At 38.7% G+C, this 13,221-nt stretch overlaps 2 protein-coding genes across 3 annotated transcripts in view; one reads left to right on the top strand and one right to left on the bottom strand.

Moving 5' to 3' along the window:
• The window catches only part of LOC109859674, a 3,463-nt gene extending 1,641 nt beyond the window's left edge, over positions 1-1,822 (bottom strand). The window contains exons 1-6 of the mRNA XM_020438147.1: positions 1,525-1,822; positions 1,159-1,263; positions 1,011-1,076; positions 801-916; positions 453-728; positions 132-339 (exon numbers count right to left, since the gene is read on the bottom strand). Coding sequence (XP_020293736.1) covers positions 132-339; positions 453-728; positions 801-916; positions 1,011-1,076; positions 1,159-1,263; positions 1,525-1,569 — 816 coding nt within the window. The 5' untranslated portion in view covers positions 1,570-1,822. The remainder of the gene's footprint in view (positions 1-131; positions 340-452; positions 729-800; positions 917-1,010; positions 1,077-1,158; positions 1,264-1,524) is intronic.
• The window catches only part of LOC109859673 (S phase cyclin A-associated protein in the endoplasmic reticulum), a 33,932-nt gene continuing 22,527 nt past the window's right edge, over positions 1,817-13,221 (top strand). The window contains exons 1-10 of one of the 2 annotated variants that reach the window (XM_020438145.1): positions 1,817-2,076; positions 2,650-2,877; positions 2,994-4,186; positions 4,311-5,056; positions 5,136-5,616; positions 5,731-5,913; positions 6,023-6,274; positions 6,365-6,811; positions 6,937-7,046; positions 7,130-7,253. In XM_020438145.1, coding sequence (XP_020293734.1) covers positions 2,667-2,877; positions 2,994-4,186; positions 4,311-5,056; positions 5,136-5,616; positions 5,731-5,913; positions 6,023-6,274; positions 6,365-6,811; positions 6,937-7,046; positions 7,130-7,253 — 3,747 coding nt within the window. In that variant the 5' untranslated portion in view covers positions 1,817-2,076; positions 2,650-2,666. Of the gene's footprint in view, positions 2,283-2,649; positions 2,878-2,993; positions 4,187-4,310; positions 5,057-5,135; positions 5,617-5,730; positions 5,914-6,022; positions 6,275-6,364; positions 6,812-6,936; positions 7,047-7,129; positions 7,254-13,221 lie in introns of both variants that reach the window. The other variant, XM_020438146.1, reaches the window with a different exon arrangement.

Raw genomic sequence — 13,221 nt, 5'->3', positions numbered from 1 at the left:
CAGGCCATATATATATATATATATATAATAATATATGAAATAATATATAGAGCCTGAGAGTAATCTCTATTTATTACTAATTGTTAGAAAAGCTTTTATCATAAAGTTACAAAAGATTGTGTATTATGTACCTTTAATGACTGATAATTAATCTCGCCGGATAATTTGAATGAGGTGATTTCAAAGCTTGCAAACGATTCTTTATTGAGTGAATCTGGTGGCAATAACTTTGCGATGGATAAGGAACACTGACAATACAAGAACGAAATATCTTCCATGAAATTCACTAAAATCTCTGTTAGAGGTTGTAGATGTTTCAACTTGTCTTCTAAAAACTGACTAAAACATACAGATAAACAATATAATTAAAGTACCGGCATTCTTAAGTTTTTTCTTACAATATTTAGTATTTTCTTTTAAAATTTATGCGTGTGCGAATTTGTAATACTTACGAGTATTGCGAAAGACATGTTTCAAAACCTACTTTCATTTTGTAATCACGTCGCAAAATTTTCAGACCTTCTTTACACAAACCAAGAAGGTCATTTTGTAACGATATCATTCTTGTCAAGTTGCTATTTGCATAAAAACGAATACATTTTAAATAACTAGAACAACAGATTGCGGATGATGTAACCAATATTGGCAATAGTTTGCTTTTGCACATTGAAATACACGTTGAAGAAATTAATACAACTCCAGTCATTATTAATTCTTGCGGTGCTAGTCTGCAAACAGAGAAGTAAAGTTTAATTTCCAAAATATATATTATTATATAATCTCTACACATGATAAATTACCTTTTATAATTATTATTGCACTGAGTTACAAAATTGTTAATCACGGAAAAGTGATCGCTCAATAAACCATCAGCATTCAAAATGGTGCTTAATTGCTTTTCAGAAATATTTTTTTCCTATAAATATGTAAGAATAATTTTTATGTAGTATTATAATTTACATAGATATTTACATATATTGCACAATAATAATTCTTGAGAAAAAAAGTACCTGTGTTATCCAGGAATAACAAGAAAATAGTTTTGCATAAATCTGTTTTATGCTTCTTCTAATATTCTGTTGACAAAAAAGCAGAGTTACATTTAATCAAACAGTCGCAACATTGTTACATTACAACAAATATATAAAACTCAATTACAATATTAAAATGATGCGTTTTCTTGAGATATGGTTGCTTCGGCAGTGATACGCTTTCAAAGTCTGTATACCCCAGTTTTAACAGATGTTCGTAAAGAGCACTACCCTGTAACACACGTATAAACATTTGAATCTGTAATAGGACATATTTATGTATTAAAAGAATTGCATCTTGCAACTTAGAAATAAGACAAAACTGTGTTCTACGTGTTTAAACAATTTATTCTCATCAAAACAAACATCGACACATTTAAAACACGTGTATGCAAAACACATGCAAAACAAAGTAGGAATGTAACCTGATTTTTTGTTTTTACACACGAGATGCGGCTCTTTTAAAAATCTGCATCTGAATTATATCACGTACCTTTATCACGACATCTTCGTCTTCCTCAACGCTATTTACGTTCATAATTATGTCGTTTGATTGCAAATCTTTCAAATATAATTTTTTGAAAACAATATATTTGAAGAGAAAAAAATATACACAATTTTTCAATAGATACCAAGGAGCTTATCAAAACGCATAGTGATCTTTCTCAGAGGTCTATTATTTCTAATTGTTGAAGAACAGCCTCTTCGCATTGTTATTAAACGTGGTACAAATACACTTGTGCTACCACGCACTAACACACCGTACAAGTCGCAAATACACGTGATACGTATACACACGCTGCTCTTGCTTCTCTACACCAGCCTCACTCCCTTCTCTCTCTTACAACAGTCATCCTTGCTTGGCGCACTCTTTCCAGTGCGACCAACAAAGAGCCACGAAAAACTCGCGTGTCTCTTCTGTGTTGTTTACTCGTCTGACATTTAATTCCGCGTAAGATGCACGTTGTTTCTCAAACGTCATTCACGAAGTTTGATCGCGCGAGAAACGATAGGCGTGAGTTCTGCGATTTCTTGTAATTGTCAGGTAAGAGATATCAATTTAAAGCGAATACGTGAAATACAGCGTATGTAAACATAGCCGTGTGACGTTTGACACAAGACGAGTGGTGTCATCGGGAAGAAAATAGCGTGTCGCGAGTGCGCGCGCGTTGCACAAATGTTGCAACAATAAAATATGTCTTCTCGATCTGTCAGTCGCGACGAGCGTCAATCATCTTTTTGCGATTACATGTAAATTATGTTTCGCGTGTATTTCAATATAATATATAAAAAATAACACAAGTCAGTCGCGATGACGTTACCGTCATTTTTTTGTGTCATTGCGTATAATTGCGCGTCGATAATTTGATTTTAATTTATTTAAACTTTCTCATATTTTGTTCGAATAAAAAAATGCCCGCAAATGCGTTTTTCTCTTCAAACGCGTTGTAAATTATATTTTATAGGTTATAAAATATGTATCATCATCCGTATAACGCATTTTGTTTCGTCGTTAAAATATCTGCGATAATTGCTTTCAACAAAATAGCCCATTGGTCTGTTGATATATCGAAGAACATATTTTCTTACGTTATTAATTGTTTAAATTTTGTTTCAGATATTTTATATGAAAAAATGGCAGATGTAAGGTTATTAATTCAGGAAGAAGGTCGAGCAGCCAGAAATTTGATAGCATTCAACGTGCCGGTTGGCACGAACAACGTAGAGAAGATAACAAAAAAACCACCTAGTGTACCGAGACAAACTCAGTCTGGTTCGACAAAACGATCCATGAAACCACCCACGAGAGTAAGATCTGCTTCCACAGGTCGTGATAAGAAATCTGGTAAGACACACCGGGGCTTTCTTTTTAGAATAATGACAAAAAAATTTAGATTCGGTACAGAAACATTTATAGTTTTTTAAAAATTTATTTGTGTTTTTAATTTATGTTTATTTTAGAATTACAAGCGCGATACTGGGCATTCCTGTTTGGAAATTTGCAAAGAGCGGTCGACGGTATCTATCAAACTTGCGAGGAGGACGAAAATATTTCCGAATGTAAAGAAGTTATTCTGGTGTTGGAGAATTACACTCGCGACTTTCACAATTTGATAGAATGGTTTAAAGTTAAGTGGGCTTACGAAAATTCGTCGCCGCCATTGAGACGAACTCCGCTTGCTTGGGAAGTTAGGAAAACCTCTCCTTGTCGTATATGGAACTCCACAATAATTCCGAAATGCACCAGTCCCTTGCAAAGAGCGAGTCCAACGGAATCCGTTTGCAGAAGTCCGGTTGAACAAACTATATGCGAAACTAAAGCAATTGTAACCGACAATAAGATCAATCACGTGAAGGAAGAATTTGTTCAGAAATTGTTGAAAGACAGCAAAAATAATGTGTGCAAAAATTGTTCCTCCAATATTAAAGAGAAACGCAAGAGCGAGGTTGACAGGATGGGAAATCAAACGGGAAACAAAGAAAAATCCGCGTCAACGAAGGCGCTTAACAAAGTGTCCGTGAAACAATCGATGCAATCGAAAACAAACAGCTTCGTGGATCGCAAGACGTTATCGAATGATAACGATACGAAGAACAAGGTAAATAGCGAATTCGTACAGAAGGAAAATGGTGCTGGTGTTAAAGATGGTAAGCTAGAGGGAAAAAACGTAGATAGCAAGTTATCTGTTGGCAAGAGTAACGTTGGATTAGAAAAGAACGAAATCAATGCCAAAGTTAAGAAAGATAGCGTTAAAAAGTGTGAGAACAATGTTACCGCTGAAAAGACGTCGAATGGCAAAGCGCACATCGTTCATCAAAATATTTCCGAGAAAGTCAATCGAGTTAATTGTCAAACCAACAAACATCCTTCTGAGATTAGAGACAGACCGAACAACAAGGATGTTCCCTCAACTTCCGCAAAAACATCGTCTAATATCGCGGATAAGAGTTCTGTTGTGATCAACACAAACAGACCCGCCTATTCGACTGTGTCGCAAGCAAGAAGTAAAGTACAATCGTCAACCTCAGCTAACGCTCCAAAGTTTGCTAGAAGTAAAACTTGTTTAAGCGATAGGAATTTACCTGCTTCGAGTAAAACGAGACCTGGAACGTCTGTTATAGTGCGAGGGCGGTATCAAAGTCTTGAAAATAAGGTATTGTCCTCACTGTGTGTGTTTATATTTTATAATATCAAAATATTATTACTGTACGTAGCGATTTTATATTTTTTTAGAATTCAAAAGAAGTTTAATCTGTGACGTATCTATTTCTTTTCAGTTATCCGAGCAAAATATTTCCAAGAAAGATCAAAATAGGGATATGAACGGATCGGTTGAAGTTTTGACCAAGCAAACGGTATCTCCGAAGGTGAAGGATGAGAATGACGGTTGGCAAACGGTCAGAAATCGTTGCAGAAGAGGTAGCACACACAATCTGAACATGTCCACGCGCTTTCACAAACCAAGCACCGCTCTGTCGTTGCCAGCATTGTCGATACAAAGCCCAACGGATAAGATAAAGAAGATTAGTTATACCCCCGACGGGAACAACAAACAAAAGAAGAAGTGCATAGTGGGAAAAACTGGCAAAAATATGAACAACGAAGTCGAGAAGGTCAAGGGAGAATTCATCACGTCTACGATCAAGAGCAATCTCGAGGACACGCTTAAGAAGAACACGTTAAACTTGTGCGACGCCAATTCGACGTCGGTGATCGCGGCCATCTTCAAGAACGACGCGGAGCTGCTCGAAAAACGCATTCAACAGTTCATGGCCGCTCAGGCGGAAAGAGAGAGAATCATTCTGGAAGAAGAGAGGAAGACCGAGGAAGCGGATTCTCAAAGATCCCAGCAGCTGTCGGACGAAGAGGCGTCTTTGAAACGACAAATTTTGGAATTGGAATCCACCGAAATCGACGTTGACACGGAAACGGACGAAACGGACGGCGAAATGATTCTCGAGATAGAAGACGAGCCCGCAGAACCGCTCGGTGGTGTCACCGACGATATTAGTTTGGAAGACAGGTAGTTAAAACGCATTCATTTATTATATAATCGTCTTGTTTATCATATCTTGTATCGAAACTTCAATTGAAACTTTAAGGTACGAAAATATGTTGGAGGGAATGTCCTGGGCGGAACGAACGGACACTCTCGCGCAATTGCGCGCATTGGTGGCCCGTCATCCCGGACGCGCCTTGGAATTGCATCAGAAGCTCTCGTCCCCGTCGAGAAAACGATCGCTTCCCGAAACGTTGAGGAGGTATCAGGCGAAACAGGCGTGCGCTCAACACAAACGTCAAAAGTTACTGATGGAAAAATCTCAACGATTGCGCGAATTGTTGAACAAGGTCGAGGACGTTAAGAGCGCGAAGAGTCAATTGATAGAAGACAAAAGAATTCGAATGGAAATGAGACTCAAGAGGGCGGAAGAAAATCGAACGCAACATCTGTTGGAAATAGTGAGAAAAGCGCACGACGAGGATTCCAAGTTGAAGGAAATAGCGTTTATCAACGAGCTCGAGGCGCAGAACAAGAGACACGATTTTATGGCGTTGTGTCAGGAACAAGAAGAAAGATTACAAGTATTGTATCTTTCTCTCTGTTACTTTTTACACAAGCGAAAATATGTTTATGCAAAAAAAAAGAAATAATTTGATACTTTTTACCGATTTTGGTTAAAATGTGAATTAACGTAGGGTATTCAAGAGGAACGTCAACGTCGACAAGAAGAGAAAGCTGCGAAGGAAGCTGCGGCCGAGGAACGTCGAAGAGTTCTCGAGGCGGAACGACAATTGCGGATACAAAAAATGAAACAGGCGCGACGAGAACGCGAGGAAAGAGTGGGAAAAATGCAACTCGAGAGAGAAAAGGAACGACAGGTGAGAGATAGATAAATCGCGTGTGTTCTTGTCTCGCATGACCGTTGTTGTTTTTAACTCTCTCGACAGAGAGAGGTTCTTATAATTGTTAAATTTTAATTAACGCCAGGAACTGGCGAGAGAAAAAGCGAGAGATCGCGAGGAACGTTTGTCAGCGCTTCACGCAGCTCAACTGGCCAATCAAGAGGAGTTGCAGAAGAAGATAGCGCAGAAGCAACAGGAGTCGGCCAGACGGCACGTGGAGAATATCGAGCACATTCGCCAACGCGCGGTTGAATCCTCCATTCTCAGATCGGAGGAAGTGCCGCCCACTCTGAAATCTTATCCCGCTCAAAAACAGTGTTCTCTGTGCGGCACGATCGTAAGTACTCGATTGTTCTCTCTCTTGTTCGCGTATATATTTAAATAAATATATATTGCATATTTTTTTTTTGTATAATTTTACACGCAGATATCTAACGAGGTGCAACTTCTGAGTCATTTGAAGGGTAAGACCCACATCGAGGCGGTGCGAAATGCGCACGACAATCGCGAGCCGTCGAGAGACGAGCTTCAGCGTTTTAATATCGCTCAGATACGAGACGTTCCGGTCAACGTGGTCAACAATAACAACACAAACAACAGCAAGGCCGCGAGGGAGAAGCAAAAAGCGCTGAAACGCCGATGCAGAAAGATAAAGCAACGCATGAGCCTGCGTGGTCAGGAGTGGGAGGATAAACAAAAAAATGAAACTAATCAAAGTTTATCTAACGAGTCGGCAAACAAATCCAAGTTCAAGCGCAACTTGAAAGAGTTTGATAGGTTATATAATAATCATTCCAAGTCTGCGTGGTCGACCATAGCGCTCGCCTCGTTGGAACGTTGCTCGGGTGAGATTGTCCGAGCTTTCTCCAAATCGGTAAGTTTTTTTTTTGTTTTTGTTTTTTAATGAGAACAACGTTTTTTTTTTTTTTTTTTCAAGTACATGTCGCATTTTATTCAAGAAATCATTTTTTCTATTTTTGTTTTATTCTTCCGTTTTAGTGTTCCTCCGATCAGGATGCTTTTAGGTGTTTGAATGGCATTGATATCTTAACGAACTTGTTGAATCTCGGTTTAAATACGCAAAATGTATCTCACAATTTATCAAATAAGTAAGTAATATAGCACATAGATTATCTTTTTCTCGATTTTAATAGTACGGAAACGTTTCTCTATGTTACATATGACGTTTCAGAGCGATTATATCGCTGTGTCGGGTTTACAAAGCGAGCATCAGCGACAACGCCGACAGCATAGAGACCGTTTTGTTAAGTAACAAAATTCTCGTTATTCTGGATCTGCTTTTGCAACATTTAGAGGTAAGTTTTTTTATTATCTTATTTTTTTTTTTACGTAAGTTTACTTTGACGTTTCTGACAGACGCGATAATTTTCAATTTTTTTTTTATACAAATTGCTCATACTAGAACTTGTCTAAGAAAGTTTTTTATCTTGTCTCAAAATCACGATATACGCTGGATAGCGGTTTCATCGAAATAATAAAGATTGTTGAAGATAAGTTTTATTTCTCGTCTGTCATGAAATATTACCTACAGATCTCTCACGATAATATATTTGTGCAAATAAATAATATACGTGAAATATAATTTTAAAATTGCCCCCGTACATACAAACGTCATCAAAAGTTTGCGGAAGAAAATTTAATGCAGTGTTTATTTGTTATCTTATCGTGTGAAAATTTTTGTCGAGTATATTATCGTCTGCTCGGACTCTCGGTGAAAGAAAAAAATGCGATAAAACTTGTGATCCGGGCACGTGCTGCCACCTAGCAAGGAGAGATGCAAGTGTTCTCGGTCGAATCAGTATCTCTGATACGCGTTACTACATTGCACGCAACATGATTTTGAAACGAGTTGCAATAAAAAAAAAAAAACAATTTCTTTTTACAATCCATATCTTCGATCTGTCAAACGAGAACTATGAACTTTTTTTACGAGTGAATCCTGTCGTTGCGATTTCTTTCAAAGTATATTTTTGAACATAGAGTAAAAGACCCAATTACTGTCACCTGAATAATAAACTCTGACGTTAGTGAATTGTTTTTACTACTTATTTATCAAAAACATGTGTTTTTCTTCTTATCTGCTATATTATTCGATGTCTCTGATATGAGAAACAAAATAATACCGCCTCTCAAAATCTCTATTTTTATTTATAAATTTAATAATTAAAAAAGAACGATGTGCGAGAGAGCTATTACTGTCACCCCCCTAAAATGAAAGAAATGAGACAAGAATATCGAGTGCTGGATTTTTTGTTACATTAATTGCACTTAAAAATTCTAGATTGTTAGATTGTTTTGCATAACTTTTTTAGGATTTATTTAATATTTTAAATCAAATAGCTTAGGGTGACGGTAATTGGACAGGTGACAGTAATTGGGTCTTTTACCCTAGAGTTCTGAAAATTTTTCTAAAAAATGTGTAAAAACAGACCCGTTTTCTAAAAGATCTTTTTTAACGTAATAACATCACTCGACATGACAAATTTCTAGAAACGATATAGCGGGGAAAATTTTTGTTCGTACCCCGATAAAAAGTTTTGGGACGTGGGTATATGCGATAACGTCCGTCGAGGTACGTATATACCCGAGCGCGTTGCCTCGGGAGGAGAGTTAATGCGGTAGATAGGCATGTAAAGATTACAGCTTGTTTCGTTTCTTTTTCTTTTCTTTTTTTTTATTTTTTTTTTTATCTCGGTTTGACGTTGGCAAGGAAACGACGAGCACGGTAAAGACGACACGGGCCTGTCATACTGTCCGTCCTGTCCGGCTTGTCAAAATAAGGATTAAGAAGAATCTTTCGGGGGATCCATATACGATTCCACGCGGGATCGCGGTTGTGTCTTTAAACGTCGAATCGCGCGAGCGGACGCGTATCTACGGATAAACAAAGAGAACAACGCGCGTCTCTGAGAGCATCGGAAGCATATTTTTTCGATTCGAAGCAAACAGAGAGAAGAGAGAAGAGAGAGAGAGGGATCTCGCGCGGAGATAATGCAAATTCTACTTGTTACAATAACAAATATCGTAATATTTAAACTTGTGCGCGCTAGAGTTTGTGAATAATAAATGTATCGATGCGATACATGTGTTTACAAACTGTTGCAACGGCGGTTGTTGCATCCGTTGTGTTGTCGGATATCGCTCCGCTGAAAGGGGATTTTCATTAAATACCATTCATAGAGTGTATATTTATGTCGCTAATTGAAGTTGATGCGCGCGGGCGGGAGTGTGTCCCACTTTTACAAAACCCCGTGTTTTACTGATACTTTCTTTGTCATCAATTTGGGAGAGGGGGGGGGGGGTAGGAACTCGAATGTGTTTTTCAAACGTATTGTGTGAAACCTTTTAATGTTTTTTTATTTTTTATTCTTTTTTTTTATTTTTCATCAGATTTCTCTGCGCGTGGTTCAATTAGTTAAAATATTTGATCACGACGCGCGCGCGCGCGCGCGCACACACACACACACACGCACGTACAAATACGCGGTTAACAATACGTACGTTGATTCGGTTTAATTTGATTTAACACGTGCCCGATTGTCGTTCTCCGCGCATCTCTATCCAAATATTGTGAAAGCCTTATGTAATTAGTTGCCGAACAACAGAAATTATATTTAACGCAAAACCGATCGTTCTTTGCATTTCCGCGATTTTCGTAATCATAAATTCTGGATAATTTTCATACGAGATAAGAGATGATACGTGTGAATGTGCGTGTGTATGTTTTGACGATGATTCGTGCGATAAGTAAAAAACTTATTTAAAAAAAAAAAAAATGAAAGTTAGTTATATCCTCTCGGAACGCGCGTTTCTTGTCTCTATTTTCACCGAATGTCCGGAATGTGATCTCGCAAATTTTTTTTATTCGCGCGTTTACGTCACACACACGTTCTCTCTCTCTCTCTTTTTCTTTCTTTCTCTCGAAAATCATCGACGTGTAAAGATTTACGCTTTCAGCGCGCCATATGCCTACAGAGAGTATCTTTTTTCGGCTTCCGTCGTCGGTCTCTCGCCTCCGACGAATCCGTCGGCGTGATTTCGCCATCGATTCTTCACGCTCCATAGATACAGCACTGGCGCCACCACCTTCTTCCTGTCCTCTCTCCCTCTTCTTCCCAAAGATTCCCCTCCGCAAATGCATTAGCGGCGAGAGAGCTTTTAGTGACGTCACCCACATACAGAGAGAGAGAAAGAAAGAACGAAAGAGAGAGAGAGAGATACGCACGCACTCACGCACGCACGAACATACGCCGCGTGGATGGGAGAGCCGGTGAAAGGAAAGTCCGTCCACAACGCGAGAGAATGTGCGTTGGGGGGTACTTCTGTGTTTCCACTCTTCCATCAAGCCCCGGTTTTTCGAGGACCCCGGCCTAATCTTTTGTCTCGTTCTTCTCCTCCTCCTATCGGCGGCGCTTTTTCAACGACCTCTTCGCACGTCCTAGAATCCCGAAATGCGCGCCGCGCGCACAATTTTTCCCGCAATCATCATCATCTCGGAGACGATGAGAATTTTTTGCGCGCCACGATGGAGAACGATCATGCACTTCGATACTTGCGAATTGTTTGTTTCGAAACAAAACAAAAAAAATATAAAAAAAAAAAAAAAAAAAAAGGTTTGCTCGCAACTTCAGCCCAGTGCGAAACAATTGCGATCCTCCACTCACGTGTTATACATATACCGTTCATAACGTTCAGGAAACATTTCGGTTTACGGACTCTGTCTTTTATTTCGTGTTTTGTTTATGTAAAAAAGCGCGGTAGAATATTAGAGAAAAAAATATTACAAAATACCGTGCGAACAAAACACACGCGATAGCATCCACCGAAAAAATTATATTCTTGTAAGTAGAAGATTTTATACTTAAAAAATCTTCTTCAAGATTTTAGAGATGATATTCTCTTCTGAAATTAAAAATATATTCTTTATTTAAGAATATATTCTTAATTTAAGAATATAGTCTTTTTCGATATTGAGATATATATATGTTTTTCTATAGAGGCTTTTTATATATTCTAATCAGTATATATTATTATCAATATTACTATTTAGAGGATTTTCCTCTTAAAATAAGAAACTCTTCTTGGCGCCTATTTTAGTATAAAATATACTTGAAGTAAGTAGGATATCCTCAAAACAAGAATACAATTTTTTCGGTGTCATCTTCGGTTCATTACGCATGTTCGTTACGCCCACATTACGACTGTACCACCTACCACTACTACTACTAAATTTCGTTTAATTGACGCGGATAGATTCGTCTGGTTTTATTTGAAATATCTTTGGCTTTATTGCTGTTCGGCGCAACTACCGTTTATCGTTAGATCGTTTAGTATTATCGGCCAGCTCTCGTCTCTCTCTCTCTCTCTCTCTCCCGTGTACGTGTGCCGATGCGCGGAATTCTCGAAAAAAAAAAAAACATTAGAAACAAGGGAGTTTCGCCTCGTTGCCACAAATGGACCAGAAGAAGACGCGCCGTCGTAAAGTCCACGCGGGGGGGAGATAAAAAACCATCTCGCGCGAGATTTAAAAATTCAGCGCATATAAGAGAACGCGCGGATTAGAAGAGCGCGGGAATTCTTTCGTTATCTTTTTTACAACTGTTTGTATTGCCGTGTTTTCTGATGTGAACACGCGCGTTTCGACATGACCGAAAATGCAATCGGACGGGACCGAATTCGACGAAAGCATCCGTATATATTCAATTAGAAATCTGTTGAATAAAACATACATTTTTGTGTTACACCGTACGCGTGCGTGCGTGCGTGCGTAAGTACGTAACACATATCGCACTTACTCGTATATATGTTTTTAGCTTAATGGATTGCAATCGAATAAAGATGTGGTTTTTACTTTTGTAAATGTTTAAAAAACCAAAATGGATTATTTTCGCGACTCTCCTCCGCGTTATCCGTGCGCTTGCATGGTCAGGAAAAGTTAGTCCGGACCATTAAGCAAAGAGACAAATCACCCTCCTCCCCGCGGGGGGGGAGGGTGGGGTTCGCCAATTCCCCGCGAATGTTTCCCAATCTTGTTCGTCAGCCAAACAAATTTGCAAATCCATATAAATTGCCATAGAAATCTCGCTCGATTTCTCTCGATCGCCGCTGCTCTTCCTCTATCGCGCTCGAGAAATTCATATATATTTATTTGCGCGTAGATTGCCGCGCGATCGAGTGCGATGTGTGTATGTGCGTGCGAGTTCGATGAACACACACACACACACGGAAGAACGATTTCAACGGCCGTGAACCGTGTGTGTTTGCGTTGAGTCGCAAAATAAGGGAAACACAATTTGGTTTTTTTTTTTTTTTTTTAATAATCGAGTAAATTTCATCGTCGCGATGTTGAGATATGAAGAGGTGTGTAAACGATGCGCCATTGTGTCGCTCGCATCGTTACTTCTACCGCGAATCAAATTTAAAATTTTATAAAAACAAAACGTCGTTGTGTTGAATCGAGTCATAATTTGGTTTCTAATTTGGATTTTAATTGCAAATTTGGTTTGCGCACAAATTTGAGTTTGTGCGCAAAAAAATTTCTATATAAGCGACGTATATAATAAATTGCCCCACAGAGACACGGGATCCAAATTCCGTATTATTGACGTATTCTCATAGAATTTTCTAAGACTTTTTCATCGACTTTCGCTCCTTCCATACGCTCGGTTCGGAAAGAAGAACTGGATTAACATAAAAGCATCTTCCCGTTTATGGTCGATCACATACTCGATATACATATATATATATATATATATACATACATATACACACATATGCGCCTTCCTCGAAATTTCACGTCTTGTTGGCGTCTTGTTTTCGTTCGGCCGTATCAGAAAGTCGTGACGGTCTTTTTTTTTTTTTTTCCCCGGGGATACGGATGGGATTGAATTTGTCAAGGCAGTGGTCAAACCACTTTTTAATGTTTCGTCGGAGATTATTTCGCTACCTCTCTTATATGAGCAGCCGGTTCGTAACACTATCTTTTCCATCCGGGGCTCTCCGTCTCCGACGCAACAATAGTTCTTAAAAGATTACGCGCGCTAATGTTTTCTCCCGAATGCCACGGCGGTGTGCGTATCGTGGATCTTGAAAAATTAACAGCAAACACACACACACACACGCACGCACGCCCCATCGGCGCACGTAGTATTTTAAATACTTAAAAACACTCGCTCGCACACACGTGTTCGAGATGCGCGTTGTTCGTCTCTCCGCGTGTTTAACAAAAAACAAAACTGTATCTAACCAAAAAAAAAAAAAAAA

Source organism: Pseudomyrmex gracilis, unplaced genomic scaffold (assembly GCF_002006095.1).
Source record: "Pseudomyrmex gracilis isolate BER0280 unplaced genomic scaffold, ASM200609v1 scaffold_278, whole genome shotgun sequence".
NCBI lineage: Eukaryota > Metazoa > Arthropoda > Insecta > Hymenoptera > Formicidae > Pseudomyrmex > Pseudomyrmex gracilis.
The sequence above is the reverse complement of the archived record's forward strand: the minus strand, read 5'-3'. Positions and strand labels throughout refer to the sequence as shown.